The sequence below is a fragment of the Ctenopharyngodon idella genome, chromosome 17 (assembly GCF_019924925.1).
Source record: "Ctenopharyngodon idella isolate HZGC_01 chromosome 17, HZGC01, whole genome shotgun sequence".
NCBI classification, from domain to species: Eukaryota; Metazoa; Chordata; class Actinopteri; order Cypriniformes; family Xenocyprididae; genus Ctenopharyngodon; species Ctenopharyngodon idella.
The window spans coordinates 4,008,573-4,031,562 of NC_067236.1; the positions used below are offsets into that span (position 1 = coordinate 4,008,573).

At 35.4% G+C, this 22,990-nt stretch overlaps 1 protein-coding gene across 3 annotated transcripts in view; it reads right to left on the reverse strand.

Annotated features, from left to right (window-relative positions):
- Nucleotides 1-22,990, reverse strand: part of kiaa0586 (KIAA0586 ortholog) — a 140,743-nt gene that overhangs the window by 18,444 nt on the left and 99,309 nt on the right. For all 3 annotated transcript variants that reach the window (XM_051867298.1, XM_051867296.1, XM_051867297.1), the window contains 8 exons: nucleotides 22,729-22,873; nucleotides 22,386-22,587; nucleotides 20,539-20,807; nucleotides 19,484-19,560; nucleotides 19,066-19,191; nucleotides 18,166-18,355; nucleotides 15,741-15,856; nucleotides 12,693-12,768 (listed from right to left, as the gene is read on the reverse strand). In XM_051867298.1, coding sequence (XP_051723258.1) covers nucleotides 12,693-12,768; nucleotides 15,741-15,856; nucleotides 18,166-18,355; nucleotides 19,066-19,191; nucleotides 19,484-19,560; nucleotides 20,539-20,807; nucleotides 22,386-22,587; nucleotides 22,729-22,873 — 1,201 coding nt within the window. The remainder of the gene's footprint in view (nucleotides 1-12,692; nucleotides 12,769-15,740; nucleotides 15,857-18,165; nucleotides 18,356-19,065; nucleotides 19,192-19,483; nucleotides 19,561-20,538; nucleotides 20,808-22,385; nucleotides 22,588-22,728; nucleotides 22,874-22,990) is intronic.

Sequence of the window (22,990 nt, forward strand, 5' to 3'; positions counted from 1 at the left end):
TGTACACAGAGTGTTTAGGACAACAGGCTAAAAGCTGCAGTGAACAATTTCAAAAGCAATTCCATTAATAATGAATGTTTTCAAACAGGTTTCCCAAAAACTGCCTGTTCTGCTATTGGTCAGATAAACTGATAGCTTCCACCCCAAACTCATGCCATTGGTGGAGCCAGAAGTTGTCAAGCATGTCAAACCATTTAAAGAAACCAAGCCACAGTGTTTACACTCCATGGAAAGTCAACTTATGAACACTATTCACTAAAATCTGCCATAGAAGAAACCACAGGGTTTGGTAAATTATGTGAATGATGAGTAAAAATTGGAAAATTAAATGACAGAACGTTTCTTAAAACTTTAAATATTAATATTAAAAAAATAAATAAATAAATAAGATATGATATTAAAAAATTATATACACTAACATTCAAAAAAAAAAAAAAAATTTCACTACAACTGAAAAAACAACTGTATTTTGCCAGAAACTATGGTTACAATAGAGTCAGCAATATGACAACACATTTATAGCTAGTGATAAACACCAATTCCTGGACTTGTTCATGCCATTTTCTGGGCTGCACTCGGCCAGTTGGCGTCAGTTGAAGAGGGCTGTCGTAACATAAGGGCATGGCGAGGAACTTCAAACATGCAGCGTCCTGAACAGACACAATAAAATGATATGCGTGGCCTGAGTGAGTGGCCTTCTGCAGCTGTTCAGGCACAGACATGTCAGTACAGCTGGACGGACTGACATCAGATTCTCAGCCTTCCTCAGATTACACTGAACAACTGCACGAGGGTTTTATTCTTAACTAGACACAAACAGCACAAACAATTACCCCAACAGGCATTCAGAGCACTGACAAACACACTCCAGAAGAAGAAACTCTGTGTGCAATAAAGGACAAGTTTTGTCTTGAAATCTTGAAGGTCAGAAGTTTTTTTCCAAGAGTTACTCAGAAGGAAGGCAAGAGATGTTGCCACATGAGACACTGACTTATCCAGAGCTCATCTTGGCCAATTTGGCAACACTGCTACAGATTGAAAATGGACAGGATTGATCGATCTATCTATGTATGTATCTATGTATCTACGTATCTATGTATGTATGTATGTATGAATGTATCTACATATCTATGTATGTATGTATGTATCTACATATCTATGTATGTATCTATGTATATATCTATCTATGAATGTATGTATGTATCCATCCATCCATCCATCCATCTCTTTCTGCCTGTAAGGGACATAAACCTTTAAATTTCAAGACTTCGTTCAAAAAACTTTTTTTAAACTTTCAAACAAGACTTTATCGAGCCAAAACCTTGCTTGACAGACATTGCTTTTTAAGTAAAAATGATACAGTTATATGAATTTCTTTGAATTTGCAACACTTTACTTGATGTGTGTAATTTTTTCCTATGTTAAATACTTTCTTGTATCTCAAATTCATGAGCAGAGACAACTGGAACTAGTCACCCACAGTGTAAACATTGGAGCTCTGCTGCACTTTCAATGCATTGCGAATGTGTTTAAAATGCATTATAAACCCAAACTTCAAGTAAAGGGTAACCAAGCTTCCTCTTTGCGAACACATGCACATTCTGAGACTAACTGTAGTGCAATTTTATTGTGAACCCTTACAAATATCTAATACGGCATTGCAAAATCCATGTAATTTCAGCAGTACTGAAGCCATAAAAGTCTTCAGAAGTGATTTGAGAGCTTTGTTCGCTGAGCCCTGTGACGGTTATGTTACGGCCGCTGTGACTCCGCAGGGTGGCGAGCCGTAACTGTGGCGTGAAATCGCTCTGCAGCATCTGCAGGTCAGGAGATGGGAAAACTTGATGGAGCATGACGATAAACAAGAACTTGGCCGGACGAGTCTCTGTCAATCAACGGCAGATAAGGAGTCAGTGTGGAACTACAGACAAACAGACCGACTACAGTCATCACTTACCCATCTTACACAGACACTTGACACTGTCATACCACACCCTGCTGTCAAAACAAACCGTTTAGAGGAGAACAAGACAACGTAGTCTGAGTGAAAATACAACTTTGATGATACAATCTTGTTTTACCATGGTAACTGAAGTGTTGGCCAAAATACCAAGGTTATTACTGTTATTTATACTACGAAAACATCAAATTATGTATATCTTCCTTTTATTGATGGCAGTGGTAGCTAACTTCAGAGTTGTAAACAATCTGAAGAAAATGTGATGCTTGCCTCAGCTAAAATTGCCAAAAAATTAATATTATTTACAATTTTTACTGTAAAATGTATGGTTTCTGGAAAAAAAGGAAATAAAATTTATCAATACTCAAAAAAAAAAATCTACATTTTATTCAACAAGACAAAACATACTTTTACAATAAAACATTGTTAAGTTGCTAACATTATTTAAAATCAAAATTTCATAAAAAAACAGTAAAATAATGTTTTAATTTATATAGTTTTTTAAATTAATACTTCTATTCAGCAAGAATGCATTAAACTAATCAAAAGTAACTAAAGATTTTTACATAATAAAAAGATTCTACTTCAAATACATGCTGTTCTTTTGAACATTCAAGAATCCTGAAAAAATGTATCATGTTTCTTGAGCAGCAAATCAACATAGAATGATTTCTGAAGGATCATGTGACACTGAAGATTGCAGATGCTGAAAATCCAGCTTTGCCATCACAGGAATAAATTACATTTTAAAATATACTCAGAATATAAAAGTATATAAAATATACTCAAAACAGAAAACGGTTCTGCATTTTAAATTGTAATATTTTACACAGTATTACTGTTTTACTGTATTTTTGATCAAATAAACACAGCCTTGGTGAGCAAGACTTTCAAAAACTAAAAAAATCTTACAGTACTGATCCCAAACTATATTGAATGCCAGTGTATATTGATGTGCATTATGCAACATTTTATGGTAATAAATTTAAAGTCAATTTCTGCAATGGCCTGCTTATTTGCATTGTTATCTATCAGTCCTGCTTGTTCTCTTTGCAGCTTTGTCTCAACCTTCATGACTTCTCAATTAAACTACAAAGAGCTCACAAATTAAATACAGCATTTGGCTTGGTTGAACAATGCCTTTTTAAGTACAGCTGCTCTTAAATAAAAAGCACACAAACGCAAAACAAATATCTTAATCTCCCAGACCAATTTAAAGCAGAAGAGTTGACTTTCACTATTCAGGTCAAGTACGTTACAAAAAAAAACTGGGTAGCGAAGAGCATATCAAAATCATTGAACTGAGTTGCTCTTCTTTAGTCACTATTTTGTGGGAAATGTGAATTTGACTAGCCGCGTAACTACATTGTCTCAAATACTGAGCAAATAAAAACACTCGGTTCTAAGCACTAAGTCCAGTTAAGCCTGCTGCCCTCCATTGTTTTGTTTAGAGCAAGATGGTTTCTCCCGCCATTTTCTGAGTTGTTGTAAGTGAATGGCCGCTACTGAACTCTGTTTACACATGTAGAGATCAACACGGGAGCGTTAGGGGTCACAGAGATGACATATGTGGACCAGACGAGTATTATTTGCAGCGAAGGGCAGTGTCTTTACTGTCTTGTTCTATTCATTCATCTCTATGTGGTGGGGTTCTGGGTGACTGCAAAACTGAGACTGGCTGTCTTCACCTCAACTCTTAGGGCTTGTTTATATAGCGTGTTATTCCAGAGCTCTTGGACCATGAGTTTACATCCGAACGGCCCATAGTACTGCAGGGGGATGGGATGGTTGTGTGCCTGTGTGAGCACAAAGAGAGAATCCAACTTTCTTGCTGGTTTGTTATTCTTTCATTGGGTTTTGATTGTTATTCCTTTACTTCCTGCTTTAATAGAAAAACATGGCAAAAGCATAACGTCAATTTCAGACCTGTTTGTGGTCTCCTGGCTAGGGTTTCGGCCAGATTTAAAGCACCAAAAATGCCGACAGGCCTTTAACGCTGCAATGGATGAATATGCAGCATTTATGCCAAACGTCTGTATATAATATAAACAAAACAGTCAATTAGATATTTGTTTGTGGCGTCTACTTCTTTTATAAAGTTTTGATGCAAAACAACAGCACTAATACTAGACCTACAATTATGCAAAACTGTACACGTACTCAAAAACAATATAAGTTATCGGCTATCAGCCAACGGGTGAGTTGTTTAAACAAACACACTCAAGTTGTCGTTATTCCGTCACAAACCTGAGAGCAGACATCGGGTAAATAATCTAGTCTCATTTCTGTTTAAAGCAGCCTCCCCGTGAGGAGTCATGCGATGAGAAGTGAAAAGCGGAGACAGCGCCTCAGTGTGTGTACTGTTTGTTTGCTTTAGACTGCTGTTTGAAGAGGAAACACAAGATCACGCCCTACTGAGAGCTGAAACAAAAACATTAATAATGCAATGATTTATAGAGTAACACCAGCTTCAGAGAACATCATAGAGATATCAGGCTGATTTCAAGTGAAGACAAAGATACTATTTTTATTATGCAATCAAGGCCTAACATTACTGTTTGTAGTTTAATTCTTATATAAAATACCCTACAAATAACATAATACACATCAAAGTCCACTTATAATGTTAGTCAAGGTTTCCTGCACTGAAAAGTTGTAATTTAGATTTTCTATCCTGTTTCTGACTCTTTAAATATATATACTGGAGACTATTCAAAAGTTGTATGAATCTATGGAAAGTTTGATGATAAAGAAGTTTAGAAGCTCTATCAAAGGCAAAATGTGGTGAAACACCTTAAAGGGTGGTTCATTGCGATTTCTCTGGCTCTGTAAGCATCTTACAACAGATCCCACACGAGCGATTTATAGATTATCATGACAGAATATGCTAATAAATGACTTTAAGATAGTTAACTCCACATCAGCTACATAAATTAAGCAACTAACCATTCAGAAACGTCCTGTTGCATTCTACATGTTGTCGCTTCTTCTTGAGTCTCTCCATCATTGTCCGACTCCGTTTTGAACATAAAAGGCTGAACAGTTTCTGATATTTTCAGTGAGTCTAAGTGAGGTAATCGGCGCTGCTAACACGAGCTCTTAAAACTCCGCCCTCTTCATAGGAGCAGCAGCTCATTTGCATTTAAAGGGACACACAAAAACGGAGCGTTTTTGCTCACCCTCAAAAAGTGACAAATTTAACATGCTTTAAAAAATGATCTGTGGGGTATTTTGAGTTAAAACTTCACATACACATTCTTTTATTTTACATCTTGTAAAAGTGGCATTATATGACCCCTTTAATAAAGAAATACTGTCTGTATTTCACATTATTTTGCTCAACCCTTGTGTGTGGTTGGTACACTCCTTAACTTTTTTTCTCAAAATTACATCATCAATTCTTCTTCCAAAACATGTTTTTGTCTTACCCTGATTCACTATGGTAAGCCTATTATAAGTGTTTTTATTTTATACCTAATGGGAAATTGCGTACATACGTCACTCGCCTATGAGTGTCTTGTCATAATCCTAAATAGAGAGAGGAAAGTTGCTCCGGCTACTTTGAAAAGACTATTGTGTGGGAGTGGCATAGGTTAGTTGTGCAAACAAGCAAGAAAGCTTGACATAGAACACATTAAATCTTGAACCTCCGGGGAATCACCTGTTTTAAAAAAACGTCGAACAGAGGAGAGTCTGCTGGCAAAAAGAGAACGTGACAGAGCTCAAAACAAGAATCAACATTGGCTTGGGTTTTTCTGAGATGGTGAGAACTGAGGGATTTGAAATGTTGTAAAAGCGGTACAGAGATGGCGTTTTTATTAATCAACAGGCGAGTAGCTCTTTAACAGAGTTCATTGTAAAGCATTATCTATTGTGAAGGGTCATTTCATTATGGTTGTTGTAGTGCTGTGCTGAAATTTATTTTCAGGGAAGTACCGTGTCTATTAATGGGTATAGCTACTGTAACGTCTTCAGCCAGTCAACTTGAGATCCTTTCCATCTAAACTGGTTATATCTCTTAAGCCTAGTTTTTCAACTGTTAGAGGGCCAAAAGTTACATAGTGTACCTTCAAAAAAGAACAATATTGTACATCCAGGAATTTTATCAAAATTAAAGTAATTATATATACAAACAAATAAAATAATATACACTACAATTCAAAAATGAAATGGTAGTGAAATTAAAAAATATGAAAAATATATTTAAAACAGTAAACTGTGAAACAATTTAAATTGTTTTATATATATATATATATATATATATATATACACATACATACATAACACATATACACATACATACACACACATACATACATTTTAAATGTAATTTATCTTGATGGCAATACTGAATTTTAAGTAGTTATTACTCCAGTCTTCAGTGTCACGTGATCCTTCAAAAATCATTCTAATATGCTGATTTGCTGCTCAAGAAACATTTCTTATTATTATCATTGTTGAAAACGGTTGTGCTGATTAATATTTTTGTGAAACTATGATATTTTTAGGATTCTTTGATGACTAGTTAAGTTCAAAAGAACAGCATTTATTTGATTTTTTTGGTAACAATTTAAATGACTTTACTGTCACACATTTATTTGATGGGTCTTTGCTGAGTAAAAGTATAAATTTCTTTCTTTTAAAAATTTTTTTTAATGGTAGGGCATACCTAAAAAAAAAAAAATCATTCTTGTTCCTGGCAACCGATCATCTACTCTGTGCTAGTGAAATTTCTATTTAAAAATAAAAACTAAAGCATGCTTCAAGAGCAAAAGTGAATATTATGTGTAAAAAACATCCACATTCTCACACCAATGAGAATAAGCCTATTAAAATGAGAAAAGAAACCGACATGGTGACTTCATCGAAGCGTGATTATTCCTGCATGCTTTGCATAACAACAAGTTCAAATCGGCATCAAAATTCTGGACCACATTCATGCAAGTCACAAGTCACATATTTGCATAGTAGCTAAATACACCATAAGCTGTTCTCATTTGGCACACATATAGCTGTAGGTATGTTATCGTTATAGTGAAGAACTGGACATGACGGATGAAGAAAGAGGGCTCACACAGAGTTGGGGTTAACATGGCTCTCCTGGAAAGCCCAGCTTCTTGAATGATGTTTTGATCCCAGTAAAAACAGAACGGCCGAGCAGCTTGGAAACAGTTTATCTGAGTGGCCCTCGAGAGGCGGGCTGTGTATGTGTGTTTGTGTGCGTGTGTGTGTGATGTGTGCCCTCACCCCCTTCCTGTGTTCCACAGAGGGACCAATATTTCACACACAAGAGCCCAGTGTTCAACGGATGTCCACTTTCACCTCGGGATAGAGACCCTTTCATTGGTTGTGCAACTTTCCATTTCTATGTATCATCTCTTTGAACACATCACAAAAATGGACAAAAACAATGTATTTCCAAATCACTTTTGTTTTAAATAAAACATCTGAATGAAAAAATATAACACTGAAAAATAACATTTAAATTTTAAATGCTATAAGTGAACTTACACATTACAACCAAGTATGAAAGATCAAGTTTAAAAGTATAAATTATGGATTTTCAATTACATTTAATTACATACTAATGCACTATTTTACATACTAATTACATTTAACAGAGTTATTTCTTTTTAGGGCGTGTTCACACTTGGCATGTTTGGTTCGATTAAAATGAACCCTGGTGCGATTGCTCTGTTATATGGAAGCTTGTTTCCACCACTAAATAAAAAAAGGTAACTGCGACTTTTTATCTCACAATTCTGAATTTATTTCTCACAATTGCGAGTTATAATGTCATTTGCAAGATATAAACTCACAATTGTGAGAAATAAAGTCAGAATTGTGAGTTATAAACTAACAATTGCGCATTATAAACTCACAATTGTGAGATATAAACTCACAACTCTGATTCTTTTCTCAGAATGGGCTATATGCACGGAGCGTTCTTTAGAACTTCCGCAATAATATAAGCCAGCTCGAAAACTTCCGGTGATATGTCATTTGCTGGTGTGTTGAGCATCAGTAGTGTAATACTTAGTTTATAATCAGAATATAGTCACTTAAATAGTCAGGCATAGCATTAATTTCAAACGTAAGACGGCATAAAAAATAAATAAAGATGTACCTCATTGTTCCTCTGCTAAATTCAATTCGACCATCAGTTTTCACACTTTTATGTGAAAAAAAGCTTCAAATATTAAATATTTATTGTGCACTTTAGTTAGATTAATTGAATAAAATGTGTGTTTTTATAAGTGTGCTGAAATCATTGATCTTGCACTGCACTGACTGACAGCTGCTGTAATTACAAAGGGAAAGTGCGGTGTTCGCTTTCTGTCATGAATCACAAGAAAAGTTATTGTTTTTCTTAAGATTTTTTGAGTATTTCATACTTCACATTGACAAAATGTATTTTTAAACCTAGTTATTTTATAATGTTTAATATTTAGGAAATGGCTGATATATGCGCAAATAAGTGCCGCCACCTGCTGGTTAAAGTGGTAATTATCATCTTTTTTTATTTTTAAACAGGTGTTTTCTATCAAATGTTGAATTTCCTACATTTTGAAACGTTCGGTTTTACGATGGGGACAATCTCAGAAGGATGAACAAATAATGTTTGTGGTCATCACATTAAAAATAACATTTGAAGTGCTGGGGGAAAAAATGTGTGTGCGTGTCTAATTACAGACATGGCGTTTTAAACGGTCCCAATAGCTTCGTCTGTATTGCAATCAATAAAACTGGTTTATTGGAAAATTAGGTAAATGTGATAAGTGCATTAAAATATGAATACAACATTAAAAAGTCAATCATTGATGGTTGTGTCGATGTACAGCGACTACAGAATGAACAGCTACCAGTTCACCGGAAATGCCCGAGCTGGCTTAACGACAACCAGGAAGTAACCGTGCTTATAGCCCATTGTGAGATATAAACTCGCAAAGGTGAGATATAAAGTCCAATACTGAGGAAAAAAATACTTTTTTTCCTCAGAATTGCTGAGTTTATATCTCACAATTCTGACTTCATAGTTTATAACACACAATTCTGACTTTATAACACAATTGCAACTTTATATCTTGCAATTCTGACTTTATAACTCGCAATTGCGAGTTTATATCACATAATTCTGACCAAAAAAAGTCAGAATTGTGAGATAAAAAAAAAAAAAAAAAAAATTCACAATTATACCTTTTTTTTATTTTTTATTCAGTGGCGGAAACAAGCTTCCATATGTTAGTGTGGTTCATTTGAATAAGTGTGAATGCTGCCATCTGAACCGTGGTGTGCACTAAACAAGAGGATGAGACCCCTGAAAAGATGGGTCTCGGTCCACTTTCAAATGAACTGATATGAACGAAACACAGACCAAAGACATGTAAATGATTTAAAAACAGGACATGATGTCACAAGATGCGACCCTGAAAAAGTGATAGTCGCAATGTTGCTCATCACAGTTCGGTACAGGCATCAGAACCGCAGCTCCTTGCAGAAAATCTTTGTTTGTGTGTGTGATGGAGGGATTCCTGCTGCTGTTTTGAATCCTTTACATATTTTATAAGCTCTTCACGAGTTGTCATCTCTATTATACCATCATATGTACGCACATACAGCGAGCGCATTTAGCCCAGCACACAGCATTGTTTTGGAAGTTAGACAAGTTTTTTTTTGTATCTTTTGTGTCTAAATGTTTATTTTCTTTTTTTGGTCCGGAACGTATTATAACCACTTTAAAGGGTACTATCCCAGTGACAGGTTTTGTACCATTTTTTCTCAGCGTGTCGAGCAAAATATTGACTGATTTGAAATGGCAACAGAGTCAAATTCTTACATAAATCCCAATTACGAAGACTCCATCTGCCATGTCCTCAAGGAGTTTCACCAGCCACCATTATATAAAAATCTTTAAATCGCTTTTCACCCTCAATGTCACGGCTACAAGCTGAACTGGGACGCTTGAACAGAGCAGCCATTCTCTAATAGGCAAATAGAGAGATAGTCATCGAAGAGAGCAGCTGTATAACCAGGGGAAGCTGCCCAGGTCATGTCTGGACCGATCTGGCTGTACAGTACCACACTATTCCTTTTATTAGACAACACAATTGGCCCATCTGTAGATCGGGCAGAGGTGCAGATCACAGTCACAGAAGCTCTATTTGTTCAAGGCCCTTCGTCTGGGCTAAAGCTGTGACTAAAAGGCTTTAATGTCATGTACTTACAGTATAGAATTGCAGTGTGAAATTCAGAAAAGACTTTCAGTGCAGTCACCTCCTTTATAAACTCACAAATGGTTGCTTGTGTGAGCACTAATGAGAAAGTGATAGAAAAGACCTAACAGAGAGGCTTTTGTCAAGGTATATGGGCTGTTTATTGTAATTAGTTTCATGACCAGAACAAAACATCAATGGAATTGAGGAAAACAGCTAGTTGTGATTGCTACAGTAGCACCGCATGTCTTCTTTAAAGGGACAGTCCACCTAAAAATGAATGCTGTTCCAAACCTGACATTCAAAAAGATATTTTGAAGAATGTTTTTGTCCATATAATGGAAGTCAATGGGGTCCAAAACAACCCATTTACTTTTATTATATTTTTTTTCAAAATATCTTCTTGTGTTTGGAATAGTATGAAGCTGAGTAAATTAATGAACAGAGCAGACAAGGGCTCTCAAACATGTGTACGTATGTAATGTCCAGGCAGTTTGAAAACTAACTGCAGGCACTCAAACACAGGTGCATCTCCGGTCTTTCTGCTTTTGCACTGGTGCGCCAAATTACACACCAAGAAAGAAAAAGGGAAAATCCTCGGAGCAAATGTAATGACACAGAACAAGCTTACGTTCAAACACTAATCACATCCATTCACCCGTCAGCACACGCTGGCTCTCATCACACAATAATTACATGCAACATGCCGGCACTGAATGAGTGCATCTGGATAAACTATATGTCAAATACATATGTGAGGAGGTATAGGTCTGCTGGACACAGCAAAAAATTCTACTAATAGATGAGAGGGAAACAGAAACGATAAATGAAAAAGGGAAAGAGTGAAATGGCGGGATGCAAAACACAGAAGGGAAAGAAAAGGAAAAGGCCAATGTTCAAGGTTTACTTTAATGTCACTCAGCATTAGGCCCTATTGTACACATGCATAAGTTATTATCAAAGGAATTTTTTGTTAATTCTAATCAGAACTAGAAGGAAAATCAATTTTTTCAACTATACTGAAAGTATAAAAAGCCAGGAAGTTTGTGGGTTACATAAAGCTGCAGTGTTCAAATTTAAGATAGATAGATAGATAGATAGATAGATAGAGAGATAGATAGGGGACAATTGGCAGCTGTTAAGATTTTTGTCAGCAAATTGGGGAAAACAGTTCAGGATGTGTACTAGAGCTCACAATGTTCTCTTACTTAAGACTTAATAAAAAGCACTGGGCAGAGAAAACGCTTTCTCAGCACCGATTTCATTATGTCTAATCTGCAGTGCTGTCCTGCATCTGCACACTTATAGCTCTCTAACGTCGAACAGACACCCATTTGTCATTGTCCTGTTCACTTAGTCAAGTTTCTTGCATCAAAAACAGCCATTTAGAGTCACACGGCCATCGTTGGACTAAGGAAATCTACATATTACATCAAACTAATGGACAACAGAAAAAAGTTCATTATATATAATATATAGCGATGCAAATATTCATCCTGTCCAACTTGTCTTAACCTTCAAACTAAATGATGCATATGCCATCTCAGCAGCTGCTGTCACAAAGGTATGTGTCTTCTGTTGTGCCCTTTCACACCTGACTGAAGTTTATAAAGCTGACTCCAGCATCTCTGGACCCCTGACGCCCAGACGCAAGGACACACACCTCAGATAGAAGTGGACAGTCATGCTCTGACCAAGACAAAAGAACAATGCAGACAGTGTTGCCCTATAGGTACACTGCCATCTAGAGGTTGCAAAGCAAACCGCACAATTTTAGGTGGGGCTGAGCCAAACTAGTCCTGCATGATTTGTGATACAGACATGAATGTTGATTTACATTGAGGTAGGAACCCAAGTCATATATAGAGTTTGGGCTATTTTAACTTGAGTCAGTCAGCAGTAATCACCTAGCATTTAACTAGAAGACCCTAGCAACCGTAACCTCTTCTGATTTAATACTGTGTTTTCGATTAAAACATTGAGAATAAAGCCCACCTGAAATAAGCTATTTAATAAGACACAATATTCAAGAACAGTCCAAACCCGAAATTTATAACAAAATATTCAGAAACGTAGCTGTATCAGTGTTTAACAGATAATCAGATTAGCGGTCCATTTTTAAAGACCCAAGGAAACTGTCTGCAGTTGTCTTTCTCCTTTAGTGTTTATGTATTTCCTGTTAAAACAGGAAGTTTAGGTGGGACATATCAAACACTCATCCTTTTTTATTTTTACGGCTTTTGTTACATCCTAGCTATAAAACATGATTTGTTACTTGTTAGTTGTGTCAGGTGATATTGGCGGAGAAACATTTCAGAGAGAATCTGATTGGACAAAAATCTGTGTAGTGCAAGATGAGTCATAAATATTTGTTTTTCCAAAAGAGAAAGACTGCAAATTTTAAATGCGTATATCTTCAAAATGTTAATTTTGCCACTTTTGGACATTTTTTTTCAGACCAATTTGGACTTGATGAGGTCTTTAAACATTAGGGAATTTGTGTGTACAAGTTTTTATACCTGGTTCCTCTTTGTCTTCATACTGCCTCACCAGGATTGGTACAGGTCTATGAACCGTCTGTGCTGTCTGGGGGCTCTAAACACAAAAAAAGAGAGGAGATGAGACAAGAACAATAGCGGAGGAGAGGGGCATCGGGTGGACACTGTATGCAGAGGGATTATACAGGAACAGAGGGGAAAAACATTGTTTAATCTCCCTCATTCAGGGGGGTAAATCCCCACATATGGGCGACCTACAGACCGAGAGTCCTGGGTTAATGAGGGTCTCAGGAGTTTCCACACACCACTAAAGAGACCACTTTGTTTTTGCGATTAAGAGAAAATCAGGGACAGAGGTCACCCCTGAGCGGAAATTAGCGTACACTCAGATGTACCCGAAAAATACTACAAAGCACAGACAATCAGCATTTGCTTACCATTTTATAATAACTTTAATAAGTTATTTAAGCACTAATGCACTACTGTGCTGAGTCTCAGTTGGTCTGGAACAAACACAGAAATGCAGAGTCGTACAAACAGTTAAAGGTCTCAGTGCTTCTGGAATGTTGCTCAGCTAATCAGATTTGAGGGGCGAAACCAGAGACCACATAGAGGCGGTCCACTCACAGTACATATATTAATGGAATAAAATCTAGAATATACAAGCCTAATACATTTTTGTGTGTGATTTCAGGACAAGAAACTCTATTATTGATGCTTTTATTGTCAAATTTTATTCTTAAGTTCAATGAAACATAATTATTGAAATGACTGAACTTCATCTTCCGAGCTCATGAATCAGTATATCGTGTTCATGAATTCGGGCACTAGTAAGGACAGTAAAAGATGCTGGCTCACTATATATTGGGACACTGGTAATTCTATTTCCAGCCTCATTGTACAACATCATTATTTGTATTTATGAACAACAGCAGAGCTGATATCTTTCTGACATTACTTGTAATGTTATTTAAAGTACATTATGATAAATACTTTGCTTGTTACATATACGTGCAACATTTCAGCCGTAAATAAATTATAAATGTTAGCTAGATTATGTTCATTACTTGTCTAGCGATGTATGTTTGTGCTGAAATATAATAAAATAATGGTTTGTATTTTTAAAAACATCTATCATGTGTCATTATGTGTAGTGAGTTGGCTCATGTGATTTAAGTTTCGCGCTTCAGAACTTCCGTTAAAGGTATAGTTCACCCAAAAATGAAAATTATCCCATAATTAATTCACCCTCAAGCCACGTTTCTTCTTTCAGCCAAACACAATCAGTGTTATACTAAAAATATCCTGGCTCTTCCAAGCTTTATAATGGGAGTAAATGGTGCCATTTTGTAAGAAAATATATCCATATTTCTAACTTTATAAACTATTATAACTGGCTTCCAGTAACAGCCGTAAGCGAGTCTAGTTCTGGTCGAAGAGTGACCTCTAACCCGACGCATGACATTTTGACAAACACGGAAGAACAGAGGATAGAGCAAAACAAAAATACCGGTTATGAAATAGAAATCTAAAACGAGAACTTTTAAAGAGAAATATTGGAGGAGCTTGATTTTGTTGCCCAGCCCTATTTGTTTGAACCGCATCTACTCTCACCTAAGCTTACGCTACGCCTACGTCCTACGTCATACACCGGAACTCGACTCTCTCGTGAACGCATTGATTGATGTTACCAGAAGCTAGTGATTACAGTTTATAATGTTATAATTATGGACATTTTTCTTACAAAAACGCATTGCTTCGCTTCAGAAGGTCTTTATTAACCACCTGGAGCTGCATGGATTACTTTTATGATGGATGGATTTTTTGGGCTTCAAAAAAATGGCACCATTTACTCACATTATAAAGCTTGGAAGAGCCTGGATATTTTTTAATATAATCGCAATTGTGTTTGGCTGAAAGAAGAAAGTCATACACATTAGTGTTGTCAAAAGTACTAACCAAGTCGGTACTGAAATTTTACAAATGTGACACTTTGAGCGTTGTTGAGCAGATTCGTAAACACCTCTGATTGGCCATCGTGTTCACGCGTCATTGTAGCCAATCACAGACATATCTGATGAGCACGTGAACACAAAGGCCAATCAGAAATGTTTACGAATCCACTCAAAGAGTCACATTTTTAAAATTTCAGTACCGACTTAGTATTGCGGTCAGTACTTTTGACAACACTAATACACATGATGGCTTGACGGTGAGTAAATTATGTGATAATTTTCATTTTTGGGTGTCCTATTCCTTTAAGGGAACATAAGCTGCGTCACAGAGACGTAGCTATAGTGAGCATTGATGCTCCCTGTTTTTCTCGGTGCATTGTGGGACTTTTTAGGGAGCGAATGTTTCAGTGCCCTGAAAGGATTCTGCGAAAAATCCCTTAAAATGGCCGACTCCCTGATCAGTGCCCTGACTATTGAACTAGGGAGCTGATTGAGATGCACCCGGTCTCAAAAACAAGGATTATGTTATAAACAAATATATATTAAATTATAAATTATATTAAAAACAAATATGTCATAAACAATCCCATCAACGTGCGGGGTGGTCTTTAGCATATCATTAACTATGCTGTGAAGCAGGGGGGTCTCAAGAGAAGCCAGGTTATTTAGCAATATAGCTGAATTATGCATGTGATTTATATTGCAATATTATGATGAACTATATGCCTTTCTCCACTGACGTCAAAGCATTTCTATGGATACTGATTTTTAGAAGGCAGCTCTCTGACTCTGAGTTATCAATAGTTATCTTTCAAAGAAAAGCAATAACTTCCTCAGGTTATGAAATTTCTTTCCACACGGATGAAGAAAAATAATAATATCATAGCCCACTTTTCACAATCCAATCAAATCCTAATGGCTACATTTAAGCTGCGTCCTATTTTATTTCCTGCTGTCACATTACGAAAGTTTTATTCAAACATAATTATGTTTGTTAATATAAATGAAAGTTATTATAGTTGTGCTTCCTGTTTGTAATATAAGCAGAAATGTATCACTCTTGCTTCTTAAAGAAATTATTCAGGCTCTGTCGATGTCAGGTAAGAGTACTTGCCTGATGTTCTGTGTCCTGAGGGGAGGAGACCGTCATCACATGATAAACCTCAGCTTCTTTCTGTTCCTCCGATGACCTGAGGTTGACTGACAGCCCACTGTTCTCAACCACTGCACCTGGTTGTCATGGATACAACATATGAATATTTCAGACTGCATGCAAAGTACAGTATGATCTGATATCTGTGCTCAACACCCAAGAACAACAAACTCAATAAAAATACCACACAGGTCATAACTCTATCATTAAACCATGCATATTTACAGGAACAGAGTCTTTGTCATGTACAGTTTGATAGCCTGTAACATGCTTATACATTCAACAACGTTCTCGGTAGGTTGAATGTGATGTTTCCAGCAGCTTTGATTTGTCTCTGTTATGGGGACTCTACTGCAGTTGAGAGGAAAGCAAAATAGCATTAAATTCTCGCTCCGTCAAGGATGAACTCTTGTTCGTGCAGCTGGGGTGTGTGTTTTTTCTTTGGCAGCACCAGTCTCTAAGCAACACGGAGGCTCTTTTTACTGTGAGCAGAGCGATCTTGGCTTAAAGTAAATATTGGTTTAGGCCAACACAGGAAGAGGTTTGGGATCTACACCGGCGTTCTGTTGCCTGGGACTCATAACTTGCATGTACTGTCCACACACTTTTGGACAGCAGACACTCTAAGTACACTAAACATTTAACAGCAAACATTTTAAACGCAGGTCAGTGTTTTCCAAAGCATCTCTGCTTAATAACTTTTATTTACTTACATAGGTTTCTTTTCAGTGTGAGGTTTTGGACAGTCTGTTTCAGTTTTGAAACGTGATACGAAACTAATATTGACTCCAAATAAGCCCAACACAGGTTTTATTCAATTGCTAAAATTCAGCGTTTCAAGTCTGAACATGATACAAAACTAATATTCACTCCAAAAAAAAAAAAAAAAAAGTCCAACACAGACTTTATTCATCACCAAAATTCAGCTTTCCTCCAATCAGAGTTAGGCCGATATTAAGGTAAACTCAACCTACTGTATGAGAAACATAGCAGTTTAAGCTTAACAGTAAGATATACTGTAGCCCAAAATAAATAAAAGATTTTTTTAAATAAATTTTTGAGCATTTAGATTGCAAAACTTAATCTCATATACAGTCTATATATATATATATATATTTATAACTTCAACATCAATAATAGACATAATTATATGTATAATATACATGTATATGTATAATAATAATTTTTAATAGTAATAAATAATAGTAATATATTTTGATAGTAATTAATAATAGTAATAACACTTAATCTCACACACACACACACACATATATATATATATATATATAAATAAAACTTCAACATCAATAACAGACAATTATATGCATAATTGTTTATTACTAGTAATAATAATTTTTCTTAATAAAATTTCCTTCTTGATGTGTAATCTCCTGCTGAAATAAATGTAATAATAATAATAATAATAATAATAATAATAAAACATTCATAACCCAGATAATTATTTGATAATTCAGAAAATTTGAAAAAAATCAGAAAATTTAGAAAATTACTATAATACATTATTATTATTATTATGGGAAACATGTAACAGTCCATTAGTTAGACATAGCCCAAAAGAAGTAATAATAATAATTTTTTAAAATACATTTTTGATCATATATAATATACAGTGAATATATATATATATATATATATATATATATATATATATTAGTTCTGTATCTCAGTTTTCCGAAAACACAAGAGCAGATTTGAACTTCAATATAAAAAAAACAATATTATTTAATCTCTACTTTAAATTCATCTGTTACTTCAGCAGGAGAACACACATTGAGCAGGGAATAATCGAATAAACATTAGCAAGGAGAGCGCAGCGTCTTTGCGGTTGTGTTTGGACACCGTTCACAGGCTGTGTAAGAGGATGCTCAGAGTGGGAGTGGGATTCATTTCCGCCCGGTTCCCTGAGCCTGAGTTCTGATGAAGTATCCAGATCGCCAGGCTTCCTCTGTGTCAGCCTCAGCTCGCTCTTTCACACAGAAAATCTGAAGCAAAAACAGCTCAATTCCCTGCGTCCACATAACATGGGTAGTGTGAGACATGCCCCATTAGAGACGCACCCACAGAGGGCCAGTAACACCGCCAAAGGCCACCCAAATGGCCAGAGAAAATTGACGGGCAACAAAAAAGATTAATGGTGACAGGAAAAACAATATAAAAAAGTGAGACGAGGTTTATATGTTTGTAGTACATGCGTCAAACATAGAGACCTTTAACATGTCACACTGGCTTTACTGTTATTGCTTAAGGCATGTGGCGTGAAAAAGTCAGTAAATTCTGTGTGATGTTTTATCTATTTATTTTCTATGGTAAAAGTGTGTGTATGTACTGAACAATAGTGTTGATTGTCTGACTGATATTTTTATACCCGTGTGTTCAGCGAGCACTTGTCCAGGTGACGTGAGCGTCGCGTGAGGTGAGATCTCTGTGGTTCTGGGCTGTGTGTATCTCTGCTGATCTATGAGCGAGTGTCCGGTCAGCACAATCTCCTCTGCGGCCGTCAGCAGCGGTCTCTGACCCTCACTGACCTCTCCACTGCTCTCCTCCTCCCACCATCTCTGAGAAAAAGATGAATTATTATGATCATCTTTTTTAACACATCCTCTACCGCCATCTAGTGGATAAGAGCGGAACTAGCAATACTTCAACAAGACATGAATAACATGAATAAAAACCTTGAAAAAAAATTAGTAAAACAGGAAATAATGCTCTGAAAAATAATATACAAATTATATATATATAAAAGTTGACATTCTAAAATCATGAGATTAATGACAATTGTTTTTTAAATGACAGCCATCGTTTTATATTTTTTTCTTCATGTTTATACATCTAACGCTATACTTAATAGTGGGCAGGAAAATATTTAATATAAAGAAAATTTAATATAAGTAAATATATTATAATATAAAACATTATAGTAAATATTATAAATATTATTAAATAAATATTGTATATTTTTTAACGTATTTAATATTAAATAAGATAAAACTTTACATAATATTTAAAATATTTTTATTCTTTGTTTTTTCCACCAGTATAAATGGGTCTTCACACATAAAAATACAAAGATGCCTTTATGTTTTTTATAAAAAGTCTGAAAATCCCTGGTTTATGTTAAATGACAACAACTTCACAGGTACAGCCCTTATAATAAGTAATAAAAAGTAATTTGCAAATGCTCTGCAAATCTATTTGACCAAATCATTAAAAAGAGCAGGTTGAAAAGAATGATTTATTCCTGAACTGAACATCAGTCATGTGATACCTCTTGCTGCTGAGATTGGCTAACAGGGCCACGTTCCATCCTGGCCAACAGAGACAGGACGGGATCATGATGAGCAGGGTGGCGTGGAGCTCTGATCACCTGACCCTCACTGGGTGGATCATAATCCTGAAGGTTTGGATAAAATCAGAGCATTTGATTGGTGTATACACATCTGGAAAATCTGTGTGGTATTAGTTTTATTGCACAATGTAATGAATTCTATCACTGTATGAGTTTTTTTTTTCCACATTTCCAAAACACTTTCATCCAAAATGACATGGAAATTCTGATCAGATTTAGTGTTTTCCACAATGCTAATCATGACAGATGATTGTTAAATCAGCAATAACTGTGTTACTGGCTGTCTCCCCAGTTTAATAAATGGTGAGGTAAGACATGGCATTCAAACCACATTCACCATATCTTGGACTCCATGCAGGGAGCTGTTCAGGCTGGTCATCAAATTAGGCAGAAGGACTCCTTCCTGTTCCAGAACTGGGGAGGGAAAAAACAACAGATTTAGGTATCATCGGAACATTAACATATAACGGAATATATACTGAAATAAGTCTCTTCTGCTCACAAAGGCTGCATTTATTTGATCAAAAATACAATAAAAACAGTAAAATTGTGAAATATAATTACAATTTAAAATAACTGTTTTTTCATTTGAATATATTTTAAAATGCAATTTATTCCTGTGATGTAAAACTGAATTTTTAGCATCATTGCTCCAGTCTTAAATGTCATATGATCATTCAGAAATAATTCTGATATGCTGATTTCTTGTTATCATTGTTTAAAAGAGTTATGCTGCTTAACATATTTGTGGAAACCGTGATATACTACAATTCAGAAGTTTAGGGTAAAAAAAAAAAAAAATTGTTTTAGCAAGGACACATTAAACTTCAGCAAAGACATTTATAATGTTACAAAAGATTTCAAATAATTGCCTTTCCTTTGAACTTTCAATTCATCAAAGAATTCTGAAAAAATGTATCACAGTTTTCCACTAAAATATTAAGCAGCAAAAACTTTTCAACACTGATAATAATAAGAAATGTTTCTTGAGCAGCAAATCAGCATATTAGAATGATTTCTGAAGGATCATGTGACACTGAAGACTGGAGTAATGATGCTGAAAATTCAGCTTTGCCATCATAGGAATAAATTACATTTTAAATATATTCAAATAGAAAACTGTATTGCAATAATATTTCCTAATATTACATTTTTCACTGTTTTAAGAATTTTAATTATTAAAAATTTTTGACCAGCAGTGCATTTATATGTGTATAATTAAATAATACATTTAGGCATTGTTTGTAGGTTTGTGAGATGCTGCCCATGTAGAGTGTTTCAAATCAGTCATTTATAAACGTCTATTTTGTTCTTAAAAGGCATCTGCTTATGTAGATACTGAGGTTTTGGATCAGTCTGGCTGTGTGAGTGTATGTTGGACCGATCTTGTACCTCTGACTGCCGCCATCTGGCCATGAGTGAGCAGGAGCTCTCCCTCTGAGATGTGTCTGGCTGGCGTCTCCGTCTCAGTGACAGTCACACTGGAACTAGAGCTGCTCTCCTCCTCTGAGGAGGAGGAGGAGGAGGAAGAGGACTCAGGAGGAGGTTCCTGACTCACAGGAGGAAGAGGAGGTGGGGGAGTCGTTTGTTTGGAGGGGAGAGGTGAAGATAAGTGGATGACTGTTTTTTCCTCATCGTCCTCTTGGACTACTGACATCACACTGCGTGTCAGAGAGATGGAGGGTGTTAGTGAGCGATATGTTATAAAGCAAAGGCACATATTCCTCTGTCTACACTGACATAAAAGACATAGAAGCTAAACATTAATAACAAAAATAATACAAAGAGGAAATTAGGTGCAGTCTTAAAGGTGCAGTAGCAGCAGCTTTTAATTCCAAAGGTCAGATAGGATAGAACAAAAAAGTCATGAAACACTAAATTACACTGCTTTGCTTTCACTCAATATGGGTCAGTAATGTAAGATACAAAAATATCGTTAAATATTACTTAAAAATATTAACAAATCTAGCATTTACTTCATTTACTGATGTTCTGCTCCACCTACTGAATTGTCACCAGCGTCCCACAGAAAATGGTGTTGACATGTAAGTTTACATTTAAGACATAAATTAAATGCAGATATTATTTGATTTTCAAGTGTTGATAGCTACTAATACCTACTTAAAAAAAAAAAAAAAAGAGCAATTATCTAAATATCCTAAACTATTTATTTAGAATTTGGTTTAAAGTTAACAGCATAGTTGTGATAAATAATCCTCAAATAAATTTGTTCAAATAAATCCTTTAAAAAACAATCATTATATTGACAATCATTAATACAATCATTATATGACCTTGCTGAACCTCAAGCAGGTGAAGAATTCATAGATAAAAAGTAAGGACATAGCTTTTAATCCCCGAAAAAGATTATATATATATATATATGAAAAATATATGAAATATATGAAAAAAAATATGAAAATTCAGCTTTGCCCTATCACAGAAATAAATTTTATATTATTTATTTCTTTATATGTATATATATATATAAATAAAATGTATTCTCTCTATCTATATATATATGTATAATATATAATTTATTATATATTTATTATATATGTTAGAAATATATATTAATAAATATAAATAAAAATATATTATATATTTATAATTTATATATATTTATAATTTATATATATATATATATATATATATATAATTTATATAACATTTTAATAACTATATTTTTGTTTTTCTTAAGTTCAATATATATTTTATTCTATATGAAGGAAGTTTTACAGGTAGTGAGAGATGATGTTATATAAAATATATAATATAATATATATATATAATATAATAATTTTAATAAAATAGATAAAATCTATTGAAATGGTACATTTGGGTTTTGTACTGATCATCTCATTGTCAAAGTGGAAATGTTTTATCCCATGTCTAGAATCAGTCATATATTTACTGTTTTAAACAGCAGGTGGCACTGTGGGCCTATATTCTGCATCCTCAATGGGCATCACAAAATGCATTGCCAGGCTTACATTTAGAGGTACAAATACTACCCACTTTGTACTAAAAACGCAAATAAGTCAAAAGGTACACTGTTTCACTATCACTGATCAATATGGTTCATCATGATTCAATGCATAAACCATAGCTTTTGATTCCGTCCCCTGCTTTTCTGCACAAATACATTGAATATTAGTGTGCATTTTATTTTCTTTGCCTCAATATTTAATGTAAGACCAACAAGAAAGAAAGAATGAAAATGAGGTAATTAGACGTACACTGATTCTGGCTGTTGATCCTGTCTCTCACCATGCGGTTCTTCTTCCTCCTCCAGGGGGAGCTCTCTTCCTCCCCATGGGTGATGCTGCAGGGTGGCTGACACTGGGCTCTGATTGGCTGGTGGAGGAGAGGGTGTGGCCACCCTGGTGGGAGAAGGGATTGGTGTGGTAGTCGGTGTGCCCACAGGAATTCTATCTGGACCTGAAACAAAGGCAGAATAGTTGTAGAGCTGACTGATGTGTGTGAACAACTGTGCTAACACCTTTACAAATATCTGCTGTGTCTGCTGGCACCATGTATAAGGCGAGTGATTCAGTATGTTCATAAAAATCCCTGTTAGACCTGGTGAAGCAGATTCCTGATGGTTTTTCTTGGGAGACAGAGCCATAGAAAGATGTTCGGAGAGATCAGGGGTACTGACAGGAGATGGTGGCTCTTTTAAGCTGGGCTCAGGAGTGGGTGCCGGTGTTGGTACCACAGTAACCTCCTGCAATATTAGCACAATATCATCACATCTTTTTATATCATTACCCAGTATTTAAGGTATTATCATCATCATGAACAAAACATATGGAAGCTTGCTTGCATCATGGAATAAAAAATA